The sequence below is a fragment of the Notothenia coriiceps genome, unplaced genomic scaffold, assembly GCF_000735185.1.
Source record: "Notothenia coriiceps isolate Sejong01 unplaced genomic scaffold, NC01 NC01_scaffold00037251, whole genome shotgun sequence".
NCBI classification, from domain to species: Eukaryota; Metazoa; Chordata; class Actinopteri; order Perciformes; family Nototheniidae; genus Notothenia; species Notothenia coriiceps.
Window position 1 is genome coordinate 188,851 of NW_011369952.1, and position 12,356 is coordinate 201,206.

Here is a 12,356-nt window from a genome sequence, read left to right on the forward strand (position 1 = left end):
TATAGAGCCAGGTGTTTTTACTCCACAGGGACTGAACCGCTCATGGTGAGCACGCTCAGAGTGTAGGCTGCAGTTTTTTGAACAGCTGCAACACACTGTCACTGCCAACAGCATGGTACTTACCACCTCATGCATGTACATACAGGAGTCAGCATATGCTCTGCGCACACACACACACACACACACACACACACACACACACACACACACACCGGCGGCTACACCTCTCTCGAACCCATGACCTCATGCTCACTCGCTCCTGTGAAAACACACACATACACGGCGACGAACATCAGCTCCTACACAGAGCCATTTCCCATCATCCTCATTTACATCCGCCTGTGTCCGTACAGCCACATCCTGTTACGTTGTTTTTATGTCACTACACACATGTGCGCATACACAAGTGCGTGTATGTGTCTGGCTGTTCGTGTACTTCTGTATTGTTTTAGTATTTTGGTATTGTGGTGCCTGCATGTGTTTGTATATGTCCCCTCATCACCTCCCATCCCTTCTCCAACACGCTCATCCTCCTCCTCCTCCTCATCACCTCCCACCAGTCCCTACGGTTTCAAAGGGTGGGCTGTCGGCGGCCTCCCTGCAGCGTTCCCGTAGCGACGTGGATGTAAACGCAGCAGCAGTCGCTAAGCACCGGCAGGTCGGACAGGCCAGGGGAGCCGGGCGTCTGACCCCTGGCTCCTACTCCTCTCTGGGTAAGGGCCCCGTCAGGCCAGTTATATGACTCACCAGACAGACATCAGCTAGCAGGACGCCAGGCAGTCATGGAGACCCCCGAGGAGTCAGATCAGAATAATGCTGCTAAAGTTTCTGACAGGCTGAAGTAAAGAGTCAAAGTCATCCTATGAAAGCTCGCCATAATAAGGAACTGCACACTCACATAGCTCAGTGCTCGGACTGGCCTTTCCACTCTCCTCTCCTGCCTCCTCATTGCCTGTTAATGTGTCCTTTGTGTGCTATGTATACATGTTTTCTGTGTGCTTCCTCATATCACTGATTCCCAACCCGAGGGTCCAAAACCCCACTAGGATTCTCCATAGTGGTTGTTTTTGAAATACAGTTAGCTTTTATCTCAAGTTTTCATTTATTTCTGTGAAGGAAAAAAATGAAGTTTGTATTTGTTTAAGTTTAGATTTCTTGGAAAAGACAGATTAAAACACAAAGACCTGAACATAAGCTGCTATATTCACATAGACTTCCCGCTGTGATAATCAGCCTCATCTCGCATCAGAAAAGTACACATTTAAACAACTAAAGACCTAATAGAACTATAGCCGAGTCTCAGGTAGAAGAAAATAAGTATTAGTTTTAAAAAACATACATACTACAGACTTAGCTGTATGTGTAATATGTATTATATTAATAAAGGTAAGGAGTAAACTGATGCAATACTCACAGGAAATAATCCACTCTTCCAAGTTGCTTTTTTCCCCTCCAAATACTTCAGGCAGTTTTGTGGTCACAGATTGGGCTCTATTACCAAATACAATATGAAATATCCATAAAAGATGTCACTTAGCCAGATTTCTTCAGTTTAATGAATGCCAGGGGCCCCTTGCTCACAGAAGGTTGGGAACCACTGCTGTGGATCGTCCTCTGTGTTGTTCCTCCGTGTCTCGATGACCTCTGCATGGTTCTGTTAAACAGATGTTCTGTAACTAAAACAGACTGTGCTCCTCTCTTCTCTCCCCTCTCTTGTCCCTCGTTTTTGTCCGTCATTATGTATTCTTTCTCATTATTTTGTGTTTCTTTTTTATTGACATTTGCTGTTCAATTTTCATTTTACTTTCCTCGTTTTCCTTTTGTGTCTTTACTTTTAACAATCGTTTCGTGTCCATCCTTTTACGTTTTGTGCCCCTCGTTTCTTTCACCCTCTCTCTCTTTGCCACTAAAGATGATGCCTCTGATAAACCGGATGGTAAGATCATCTCACTCTGCTTCACCAGCGACAATCGACTCATCTCCTTCTGTTCCTTTATTTCCCTTTCCTCACTTCATTCCAGTCCACCAGTCCATATCAGCTCCTTTTGTTGCAGTGTGTGGCCACAGCGCCCCCTGCTGGCAGACATCCACATCCATCCTACTCATAACACCATGATTTCAATGAATAACACATCTAAGATCATGTTCTGCTTTGCTACAGTTTAATCTCATTCAGGGCTAATCCAACAACACCTGCATTAAACATTAAACAACTGAGGCTTCATCAGGATACTTAGGGTGTTATTAAACACAGATCAGTTAGATTAGATTTGACTTTATTGTCATTATGTATAGTACAGGAACTGAGAAGACAAAATGCAGTTTAGTTTAGCATAATGCAGAGTCATGCAGTAGTTATATTTATAATAAGCAGTACTTTGTTTGTGTGGAATATAGAATAAACAGAAAGCTAGACACACAGTATGAACAGTATTTAACCTGTGCAGGTGAAATGTAATATTTATACCCTGCTCCTTCTTTGTCTGTCTGTAGGGACGAAGTCAGACAATGGTAAGATCGTGGTTAGGTTGATGTGTGTGTGGGCTTGTTTAAGGGAATTGTCTAGTTGCTATTAGTTGTTGCCTGTAGAAGAATCACCAGGAATCGATTTATAAAGAATTTGAACTCTGGTAGCCTTACATGTGATCGAAATCTAAAAATAAGAAGACAGATCTAACATTAGTAGTGCTTGAAACAAGTATTTGAGCCTTATGCATCACCGATAGGGACAGGGCATTGTTTTTGGCTTTCTAACGTTAAATGCGTGGATCATTTTGGCTGTTTATTTGCATATTTTATAATTTTGCCATTTTACATTTCCCAGACTATAATAAAAAACCTCATGGCCTGAAGTATATATATTTTTTTTTTATTATTAAAACAACCTGCCTTTTAAGGGTTTAAACTCTGAACATATTATAATGTTTGTAATTTGGAGGATCTGGACTAAAGCCGAATGAAATACTTAAATCAGTGAAAGTGAAAAATAATATTCAAGCATACTTTCATGGCATTTTCTGAGACTGTTTTAGTCCTCTTAAGAGATCAGAGCAACTTTTAAAGGGATGCATAAGGGTAAATAGAAGAAGGGCTTTACGTAAACAGAGGATGCACTGCAGGGGCTGAAGTGAATGGGCTGTTGAAGTTGTCAGATTTGAAGTACGTACTTAGTGACAATTGTTCCTAATCCACTGAAGCATCCCTGTATCTGTGCGACTGAATCTGTTTTAGTTGAGGATCTGACATTAGTAAAGCATCCTCTGGCAGTAGTGGCTTTTCGTTAGCTGTAGTGCTTCCTAGGTTCTGGGCTTATGCAGCTGCAAACTAGACGTGGATAGATGTGTAGCACAGTGTATTTTATTTTTAAGTATTTTTCCCTCCACACATCCAGGCCGTTTACGTACCAAGCAGCCGCTGTCCACCGCCAGCAGCATGTCCAGCCAGGTGGACTCCAGAGGACGCAGCCGCACCAAGATGGTGTCCCAGTCACAACGTATGTACCCCTCCCACCACACACACTCCATGACTTAAACCCAGCTGTGAGTGAAACGTTCTGGGTATGAAGTGGACTTACCACCTCAAATAAACACACAAACACACACACAACAGGAATAGTGTGTGTGAGCTTCTCTGAGTGTGTGTTTCTCAGAGTCTTATGTGGAGTGTGTCATTACTTGTTGCCTTCGCGGTGACGATAAGCTCTGTGTAAATGTTTTTGTGCCTTCAGGTTCCGAAGAATCCGATTGCACGCCAGGTATTCTGTTTGTGTGTCAGAGTTAGTGTGCGTGTGTGTGTCTCTGTGCACCACAGTGGGAATGGTGGAACCACCTGCTATCGCTCTCATTCTGATCAAGGTGTTTCGTGTACAGAGAAGTTTGTGTGTTTTTAATGTGCGTTCTTCTGTGCATGCTGTGTCTCATCACTGAGGATGGTGTGGTGGACGGTTTCTTACTGCTGCTCTAGCCTGGCTTTGGCTGTCATTTAGGTTATTAGGAATATTTCAACAGACGTGAAGGAACACAAACCTCTGATCCAGTTACTATTGTTACACACAAACAGGGTTCGTACAAAGTCCTGAAAGTTTGAAATAGCCTTTTTTTTTTAAACGTTATGTCTTCATGGTTTGTACTCAAATATAGCCCTCAAAAAAACATAATCTGTTACATCTACATAATCATGTAAACCAACAATATTTATTTATATTATTTTTTAAATGAACCCTGTGTCATGAGTTCGTTCGCACATTGAAGGTAGCTAGTTAACTTATGTACCTGCTCATCAGCTACTAGGTAACAACTTATTAAGCATAAGCAGCATGCCAGGCTGACGTCTTAATAACAACTGAGTAATGAAAATACAAAGTAGATGTCTTCGGAGAGGAGCCACTGGAAGGAACCGTAATGCCAACCTTCAGAATCAGAATACCTTTACTCGTCCCACAGATGGGAAATTTGAAGCGAGATCGACTTACTTTACAAAATGAAAATATTCAATGATTGCTGTGGTTATTTAGAAATACTGTGAACTTATTTTTTGGGATTGCATTCATAACAATCTAAATGTGATGATAAAGTGTTTGAGATTATGGCAACTTTTGGTTTAGGAATTGTGAAATGGCTTTAAATCTTAAAAAGCTGTGCGAACCCTGCCTAAAGCTAATGTTTGTACCTGCTTTCCGCTTCTTATACGTGGCTGTGGTTCTACTATTTTAGTAGTTGATTGATTGGACCACAGCCAACTGCAACAATCAGATCTGGAAAGTGAGAGACAGAATGATCTCAGACTGACAGGGGAAATGGCAGCCGAACAGAGGCTAAGAAACATTTCGGTGTGTCTGAGAGTGTGTGGGTATTGTTGGGCATATTTACTTTGAGGCCTTTTCTTTTCCTCATTGTGAACAGCCTTTGCTACATATCCAGCTGTCCCAACATGCACTGCTTTTCCCAGGCCATCATCTGCAGCTGGTTCAGTGTTAGTGTGTGTGTTTGTTTAAGCAACACATCGTCAATGTTTTCCCTTTTTATTAAATGGATTTATTTAATCAAAGTGCTTCAGTTTGGCCTCCATCCTTGATATAGAACACCAGGATGCGCTCCCATCGTACTCTGTGTTCTAACTCCCATGCCGCTTATTTTGTGTTAACTCCCATAATGCATCTGGTTTAATCTGCTGTTCCTTCCCCCTCGCCTCTGCTTCCCCCCCTCCTCCCAACCAATGGGCTTATTGGCCCAGGATCTCAGTCTGCTACCCCTGTCGGTGGTAAGATTACAACGCTACTTCTTCTCCGCTCTCTTTATCTTTACTGCCATTCCTCTGTTTCCCTGACTTCACTTCCCCTTCACACGCTCCCAGAAAGGTCACTTAAAGCTTCTCCCACCCTGGCATGCTGGGATTTGTAGTCACAGACTGTTAACATGGCTGTCCTATGATCATGCTGAATACACTGCTTTGGGACCCTGGTGTTTCTGCACTCTAATGTGTGCTTGGATTGAACATTTATTTTTGTATCCCTGTATAAATGACAAACCTTTCCCTACTGGAATTCCAAAATAAGTCTTTTTAGATGCCAGGCAACCTTTTTTAGTGTAATTAAAATATCTACATATTTTACAATCTTATCAACAGTTGAACATATGTTGATATGGTTATGCTAATGTGCATTTATAGAATCCACTTTTACTTTGTTTATCTTTTAATGTAAAGAGACGATAGAATTTAGTGAAACGACTGGAAAATAAACAATAAGACAATAACTTGCTAAACCAAAATAAAAACTAAGAAGAAAACAGCAGCATCTCTATTTAGCCTCTTCCCTGTGATGTAGATGTGTTTTTAGCTCCGTGTCACTAGCTGCTAGAACATAGAAAGAGACTTTTCATTGTGTGTGTGTGTGTGTGTGTGTGTGTGTGTGTGTGTGTGTGTGTGTGTGTGTGTGTGTGTGTGTGTGTGTGTGTGTGTGTGTGTGTGTGTGTGTGTGCGTGCAAGAGTGAAAAAGTGAGTGTCCTGTGTGCTCATTTCTAGTAGGTCTAGCTTCATGTGTTGAGCCTGTCTGTCTACACACCTCATATTCACCATTTAAGAGAAAGTTGTCCTTTGTTTGTCTTAAGGTTGAAAGGCATGTTATTCATTGTAGAAAAGACAAACCGTTAGCATTGCATTTGGAGACAGGATGTTATTGGGAGGAGAAATTAAGACCTGTGTTATTATAATGTATGAAATAGTTCTGGAATAAAGACTGAATAGCTGTCCGATAACATCTTCTTGTTATTAAAATGTAACTTTTATCCTCTTTACAATTACATCAAACCCTTTTAAGTTTGCTATTAAGTTAAGGTATTAATATAAGTAATGTATGTTTCAACACTAAAGGGTTTGGAAACTAAGTAAAAAAAGCAGTAGTATCTTTCTTTTTCAGTTGTTTGTGTACATATCTAAGAACCCTTTTAGAAATAGGATCCTCACATTAACATTAAAGGGGGATCGGTTCCGTTTCTTTGCAGCTTCAACTGTTGAATTCCCCTTGTTTGCACGAGTAAGGCTTTTATTTGACTTCCTCCCTGTCTTTGTGTTTCGTCCTCCTCTCTCTCTCTCTGCAGCTGGCAGTCGGAGTGGCTCCCCGGGTCGAGTGCTGACGACCACGGCCCTGAGCACCATGAGCTCCGGGGCCCACAGGGTGCTGGCCGGCTCCAGCGGGGACAAAAACAGACGCAGCCGCATCCCCCGCAGCCAGGGCTGCTCCAGAGACTCCTCCCCCACACGCCTGTCTGTCGGTAAGGACACGTTATCTGTTATTTCATATTTGACTTCTGTAACAAATGTTTGATGATGGTTTTGATACTCAGTTACTTTACTGGTGGTGCTTCTGTCCTCTAGCTCCTTCCAGCATTAGCTCCATCTACAACGGAGCGGCCAGAGGAGGTAAGGCTCCGCCCTCGACCAGACCATCCTACCATCCATCTCTTAACCTCCATCTGTCTGTCAGGGCTGTACCCAATGTCTTTAAAGCTTTTATTCAGGTTTTTGAATTAAGCTAGGGATGCCTGTAACGAACCGAGACGAAATAATTTGTGTAAAAATCTATTTGGGGAAACGATCAGCAGTCATTATGTTTTTGAAAGGCTTAACGCAAACATATATGGATGGAAGTACAATTGTAAGCAGCCAAGAGTGAAATCAATTTATCAATCAACATTATACTAATAATATTAGTGTAGCATAATCTTTAGCTTCAACAGAGCACCATGCTGAAACTCAATAAATAAATGTGTAAAACGAATTCAAGGTTTTGATTGAAGCTTCGAAACTATTTGGTACAGCCCTTCTATATAATGTCATCATGATCTTAAAATCATCCCTCATTCTTTATGATCATCCATCACTATAACTCCCATCTTCCCAGTCTCTAACCTGTCTCTGAATTATGGCTGTGTTGTTATGGTGATGGGTGCCCATGATCAGCAGATATCCAGCATTATGAACGCCTCCTCCCCTCTTTACTAACCTGTTGCCGTTGGCTGGTGAACCCAACCCTCTGGCAGGATCAGCGCAGCTTGATCAGGGCTTCAGGCTGTGATTAACCCTGATTGGCTGTAGATACTGCAGCTGACGAACAGAGCAATGAACGGACAAGTTGATTGCGATACTATTGGATGAAAGCGCACATCCTCCCCTCGCCCATCCCTCGTTCGCTTAATTCATTCTTACATAATCCCTTCCTTTTCTATTTTGTGTGTTTGTGTGTGAGATGGGTGATTGCATGTGATTATCAAAACGTTTTGTTTCATTTCAAATTGAGTCCAGCAGTCCTGTGCTTCTATGGGTGATTCTCATCTAGAGCTGAACTAATTAGTCAACCAAGAAAATAATTTGCAGCTTTGAGAATCAATAAATCAATTAAGTCCCAATATTTGCTGGTTCTAAGTTCTGAAATTAAAATGTCATGATTATGTAATCGTTAACTGAAATTGCCAATCCATCCACAGAAACGTAATCTGCCGCTGTTATGAAAATTAAACATCTTGTCAATCATAAGTGCTCCTTTGAGTCAGCAGCTCGTATTCTCTCTTGTATCCGTCACTTTTGCATGTTCTGTGTACATCGATAAAGACGTATATAAGATACGTCTTTATCTATGTATCGTCATCTCTGTCTTATATCACAACTCATGTTTGTCTTTCTTCTTTGTCCTTTGGTTGTCTTATGTATGTCCCTTCCCTTTGTCCTTTGTGTTCTTACTACTGCTTTTCTTCCCTTTGCTGCTCTTCCTTCCCTTGTTTCCCCTCACCTTTCCCTCTGCTGCGTCGCGGTGTTGTTACCCGGTGGCGTTAGCTCGGGGCAGTCGTATCCCTCGGCCCAGTATGAGTCAGGGCTGCAGCAGAGAGGCCAGCAGGGAGAGCAGCCGGGACACCAGCCCCGTACGCTCCTTCACTCCCCTCGGTGAGTAGCAGCCGCAGACAGACACCCAGGAGGGATTACTAGTGAAATCACAGATGGCTAGGAAATCAAAGCAGGAGAGAAAGCTTTCTTTAAGTAAGCTCAGAATCAAGCTACTTCTATACTAATGGTGTCTGATTTGACCAAACTTTTAAAAACCTCAACATTTTGAGGGTGATTAAAAAAGAAAAGAAAGAGAAAAGTCACTTGCATGTTTTTCAGCCTTTCTTTCTCCTCTCACACCCTGTGTTAGGGTTGTGTGTTTCTTTGTGTGTGTGGGTGCGTGAGTTAAACTCTGTATGTGTGTTTTAATCTTGGTTGCAGCAACGCGGAGCTACTCTCGCTCCACCGGAGCGCTCCACGCACCTGACGTTTTTGGTGCTGCAGGTGAAGGCTGAGTACTTCTTCCTCTCCGTACCTCACCCACCCACGTCGCCTTGATTTCTGTTCGCTCACCCGTTCTTCTTTTTGTTTTCTTTAGTGCCAAGCATCTTCTCCTACAATTTTGTCAACCTTTTTTCTTTCCTTTTCCATCAGCCTCCATGTTTTTTGTTCATTTATTTTTTTATTCCCCTCCAGGATGTCGTACCCTCCAGTGGAAATGCATGTTTCTGCCGGTTTTACCATTGTTACTTTTGTTTATTTAGCCCTGCCTCTTTTCTACAAGGACACCAACAAATCTTCCATGTTTTCTGTCATCATACTTTCTCCCCCAGCAGCACCTGCAATGTCACCTAACAAGTCATAACATCAACTTACAGGGTTGGCTCATGGGAAATGTAGTGTGGCTGGGATGAGTAAATGTCAGAGGATGGATGATGATGCGGAGAGTGGTTGATCATCAGAGGACGAGTGCGAGACTGTTTGATGAGTGAGAGGAATCTATATAAGGTCTATCAATTCTAAAATGTTTCATCCTCCACTTTTTCCCTCTGACTCTCTCCAGGATCAGGTTTAGGTATCAGTCAGTCCAGTCGCCTCTCTTCTTCAGTCAGCGCCATGAGGGTCCTCAACCCAGGCTCAGACGTCGAAGAGGCTCTTGCAGATGCATTGGTATTAAAACGCATAAAAACATCCAAATAAACACTAAATACCTTTGTAAATCTTACACGATCCAGTAAACTGTCACCATGTGCTGCCTCTTGCAGTGTGTGTGTGTGTGTGTGTGTGTGTGTGTGTTAACTAACCCCTGGTTCTACCTTTGTTTAATGCTGTCAGCTGTTGGGAGACATGCGGTCTAAGGTCAGCTCCTTCTCCTGCCTCTTACCTGTGTGTTGTGTGTGTTTAGTTGTGTTTCTACTCAATTCAGCTGGTGTGTGAGCGCATGTCTTAGTGGTTTTAGTGCATTTTCTCTTCCAGTTTAATTTCATCTCTTTTGGATTTCTGTCCTCCACCCGCAGAAGAAGCCAGCACGGCGGCGGTATGAGAACTACAGCATGTACTCTGACGACGACGCTAACAGCGACGCGTCCAGCGCCTGCTCAGAGCGCTCCTACAGCTCAAGGAACGGAGGAGCCATCCCCACCTACATGAGGCAGACAGAAGACGTAGCTGAGGTGAGTAGCAACAGTGGGACAGCAGAAAAACAATCCTTAAAAGAGTGAAGTCAGTAGGCCATGCAACACTCTTCCAGAGAGCTGTGCACACATTTCTAAATTAAATACATAGTCCATCTTGTCCTTAATCCAGGCAACTCTGCTTAGTAGTTCTTTCTTCCAAAGGCACGTAAAAAAAAAAAAAATGCTTTACAAAAGTTAAATGTGTTAAACAACATATTTCAGTACTGTTAAAGCGAGGGTATGCACACTCAGGGGCGGACTGATCATTGGGAATACCAGGAGTTTTCCTGGTGGGCCGGTCGGACAATTCACTAGCCCCCCCCCCCCCTCCCCCCATTTTTAGTCCCAGTCCGCCCCTGTGCACACTTCTTGGAGCACCATTGGGCAAACACTCCATAATAACGTTTCAGCATATTGTCATTCAAGTCGACTGATGTGCTGGTTCTCACTATAGACATGTTTGCAATAATTTGCTGTGTTCAGTGTAATTTGAATTGCTTTCGTTTCAGTAAGCAAATTAGTGCCGTTAGTTACATTAGGCGCTTTCACACCGAGTACTTTTCCCTGTAATAGTTCCGATAGTTCCTGGGATTTTGCGGTTCCAATTTCTGATTGGCTGGGCGAATTGCAAACCACGCCCCGTAAAACTCTGAAAAGTTTTGATGAAGCCGCCATTTTATTTGCTTTATTAGCAAATGGGCATTAGCCCAGCGCACCAACGGAGAGAGACTAACTTATGGCAAAATAAAACGTGGGATCGGTGGAGTGATGAGGAGGTGTCGGCGCTTCTGGCGATTTACCTGGGGCTTTGGGTGGCGATGTACTGCCACCCAAAGCCCGGACTTCGGGTGGCAGTATACGCCGTGAAGTTGTTTGCGGCCTGCCAGTAAACCCAAAGCAGAAGAAGTGACATCAGCGGCTTCATTTGCCGAATCCTCCCTCATTCCGGTGTGAACGCGATTTACTAGGACAGTTCCGGGACTAAAGAGTTCAGCGGGACTAAGTACTCGGAACTAAGTATGGCAAAGTACTTGGTGTGAAAGCGGCTAATGTAAAGCCATGTCAGTTGGTTATCAGGCTCAATATATTTGTATATCATCGCTTGCTTTGTGCCTGTTTAAAAGCGTGTGTCTCTTTACAGGTGTTGAACCGTTGTGCCAGTGCTAACTGGTCGGAGAGGAAGGAGGGGCTGTTGGGCCTCCAGGCGCTGCTGAAGAACCAGCGCACCCTCAGGTCAGACACAGAACAGCAGATGTGTTTTCAAACAATAAAGGGATTAATAGTTCAGGAAATATTTGTGAAGTAAATAAATACCTATTCTCTAGGAGTTAAAGAAGATGAGTTTAACAGATAATGGGAAAATGGGTTAGGTTTAGACAGTAAGTACAGAATGTACTTTATTTACTTTAATGTCCATTATAGTAGAAGTTAAATATAACTACCTACTGCATTGGGGGGGGGGGGCTCCCGCAACATCTTGCAAGAAACAGCGTCTGAGGGCTTCTTAACATTTAAGAAACTATGAATGTGTCATACTCACTTAACGGGAATAAACTCAGCTACCTGACGATATGAACAATTCTTACCGAAACAAAACACAAGTCTAACGCAGAGCCTCTGAAATAGCACTAAGCGAAAGAGTGCTAACGCACTTAGCACATAACTCACGGTAGAAATATGTTATACTTCATCGGATCTGCACAAACTAGATATCATGAAAGCAAAACCCGCGGCGGCGAAGGCCAGCAAAGACAACACACAACTTCACTTTACGTGGCCAAAACGGCAAATACGTCTTACCTTTAATGTTTTCTAATCAAAAGTTGTGTTCAAGGGCATTAAGACCTATATAAACGCTGCTGAAGCTTAATCTTTTCTGTGTCACTTTGAAATGATTACTGATCATCATAACATTTATGTCAATTAGAGTAGTTTTCATATATAGTTGCTCTGAGAGCTACGAGAGTGAATGAGAGCTTCCGGCTTTGGGCATGCTAGCTGCGCATCACTCTCATTCACCAATTGTTAATGTTTAGATGGATTTAGGAACTTCCCCTCGATTCTATTGGCTCTAACGGTTCAAAACAGGTGTTAATCACCAAAATCGACCGATGGGTTCCAGAGATATGGCAAATGCACCCAAATGACCCCAGAAGTGTTTTGTTTTTTTCTAAACCTCTCAAAAAGGTCAAATTTCACTTGTTTTGCATCAATCTTGATACAGGGTACTTATTATATGTTATAGTTTGGATTCCTAAAGCTTTTAGTCTACTACCCCATCATTCAAGGGTGGTTTTCACTATAAGTAATGGGTTTTCTTTAAGGCGGACACTATAATTTACATGTTTCTTACTGTGTTCAATC

The 12,356-nt window shown here is 42.6% G+C and overlaps 1 protein-coding gene across 26 annotated transcripts in view; it reads left to right on the forward strand.

The window, feature by feature from the left end:
* Positions 1 to 12,356, forward strand: part of clasp2 (cytoplasmic linker associated protein 2) — a 74,584-nt gene that overhangs the window by 47,881 nt on the left and 14,347 nt on the right. For 5 of the 26 annotated variants that reach the window (XM_010796814.1, XM_010796825.1, XM_010796824.1 and 2 more), the window contains 14 exons: positions 561 to 713; positions 1,913 to 1,936; positions 2,494 to 2,511; positions 3,392 to 3,493; positions 3,728 to 3,754; positions 5,233 to 5,259; positions 6,597 to 6,770; positions 6,874 to 6,918; positions 8,329 to 8,436; positions 8,758 to 8,820; positions 9,380 to 9,486; positions 9,652 to 9,675; positions 9,834 to 9,989; positions 11,134 to 11,225. In XM_010796814.1, coding sequence (XP_010795116.1) covers positions 561 to 713; positions 1,913 to 1,936; positions 2,494 to 2,511; positions 3,392 to 3,493; positions 3,728 to 3,754; positions 5,233 to 5,259; positions 6,597 to 6,770; positions 6,874 to 6,918; positions 8,329 to 8,436; positions 8,758 to 8,820; positions 9,380 to 9,486; positions 9,652 to 9,675; positions 9,834 to 9,989; positions 11,134 to 11,225 — 1,120 coding nt within the window. The remainder of the gene's footprint in view (positions 1 to 560; positions 714 to 1,912; positions 1,937 to 2,493; positions 2,512 to 3,391; positions 3,494 to 3,727; positions 3,755 to 5,232; positions 5,260 to 6,596; positions 6,771 to 6,873; positions 6,919 to 8,328; positions 8,437 to 8,757; positions 8,821 to 9,379; positions 9,487 to 9,651; positions 9,676 to 9,833; positions 9,990 to 11,133; positions 11,226 to 12,356) is intronic. The other 21 variants (XM_010796819.1, XM_010796827.1, XM_010796826.1 and 18 more) reach the window with 18 other exon arrangements.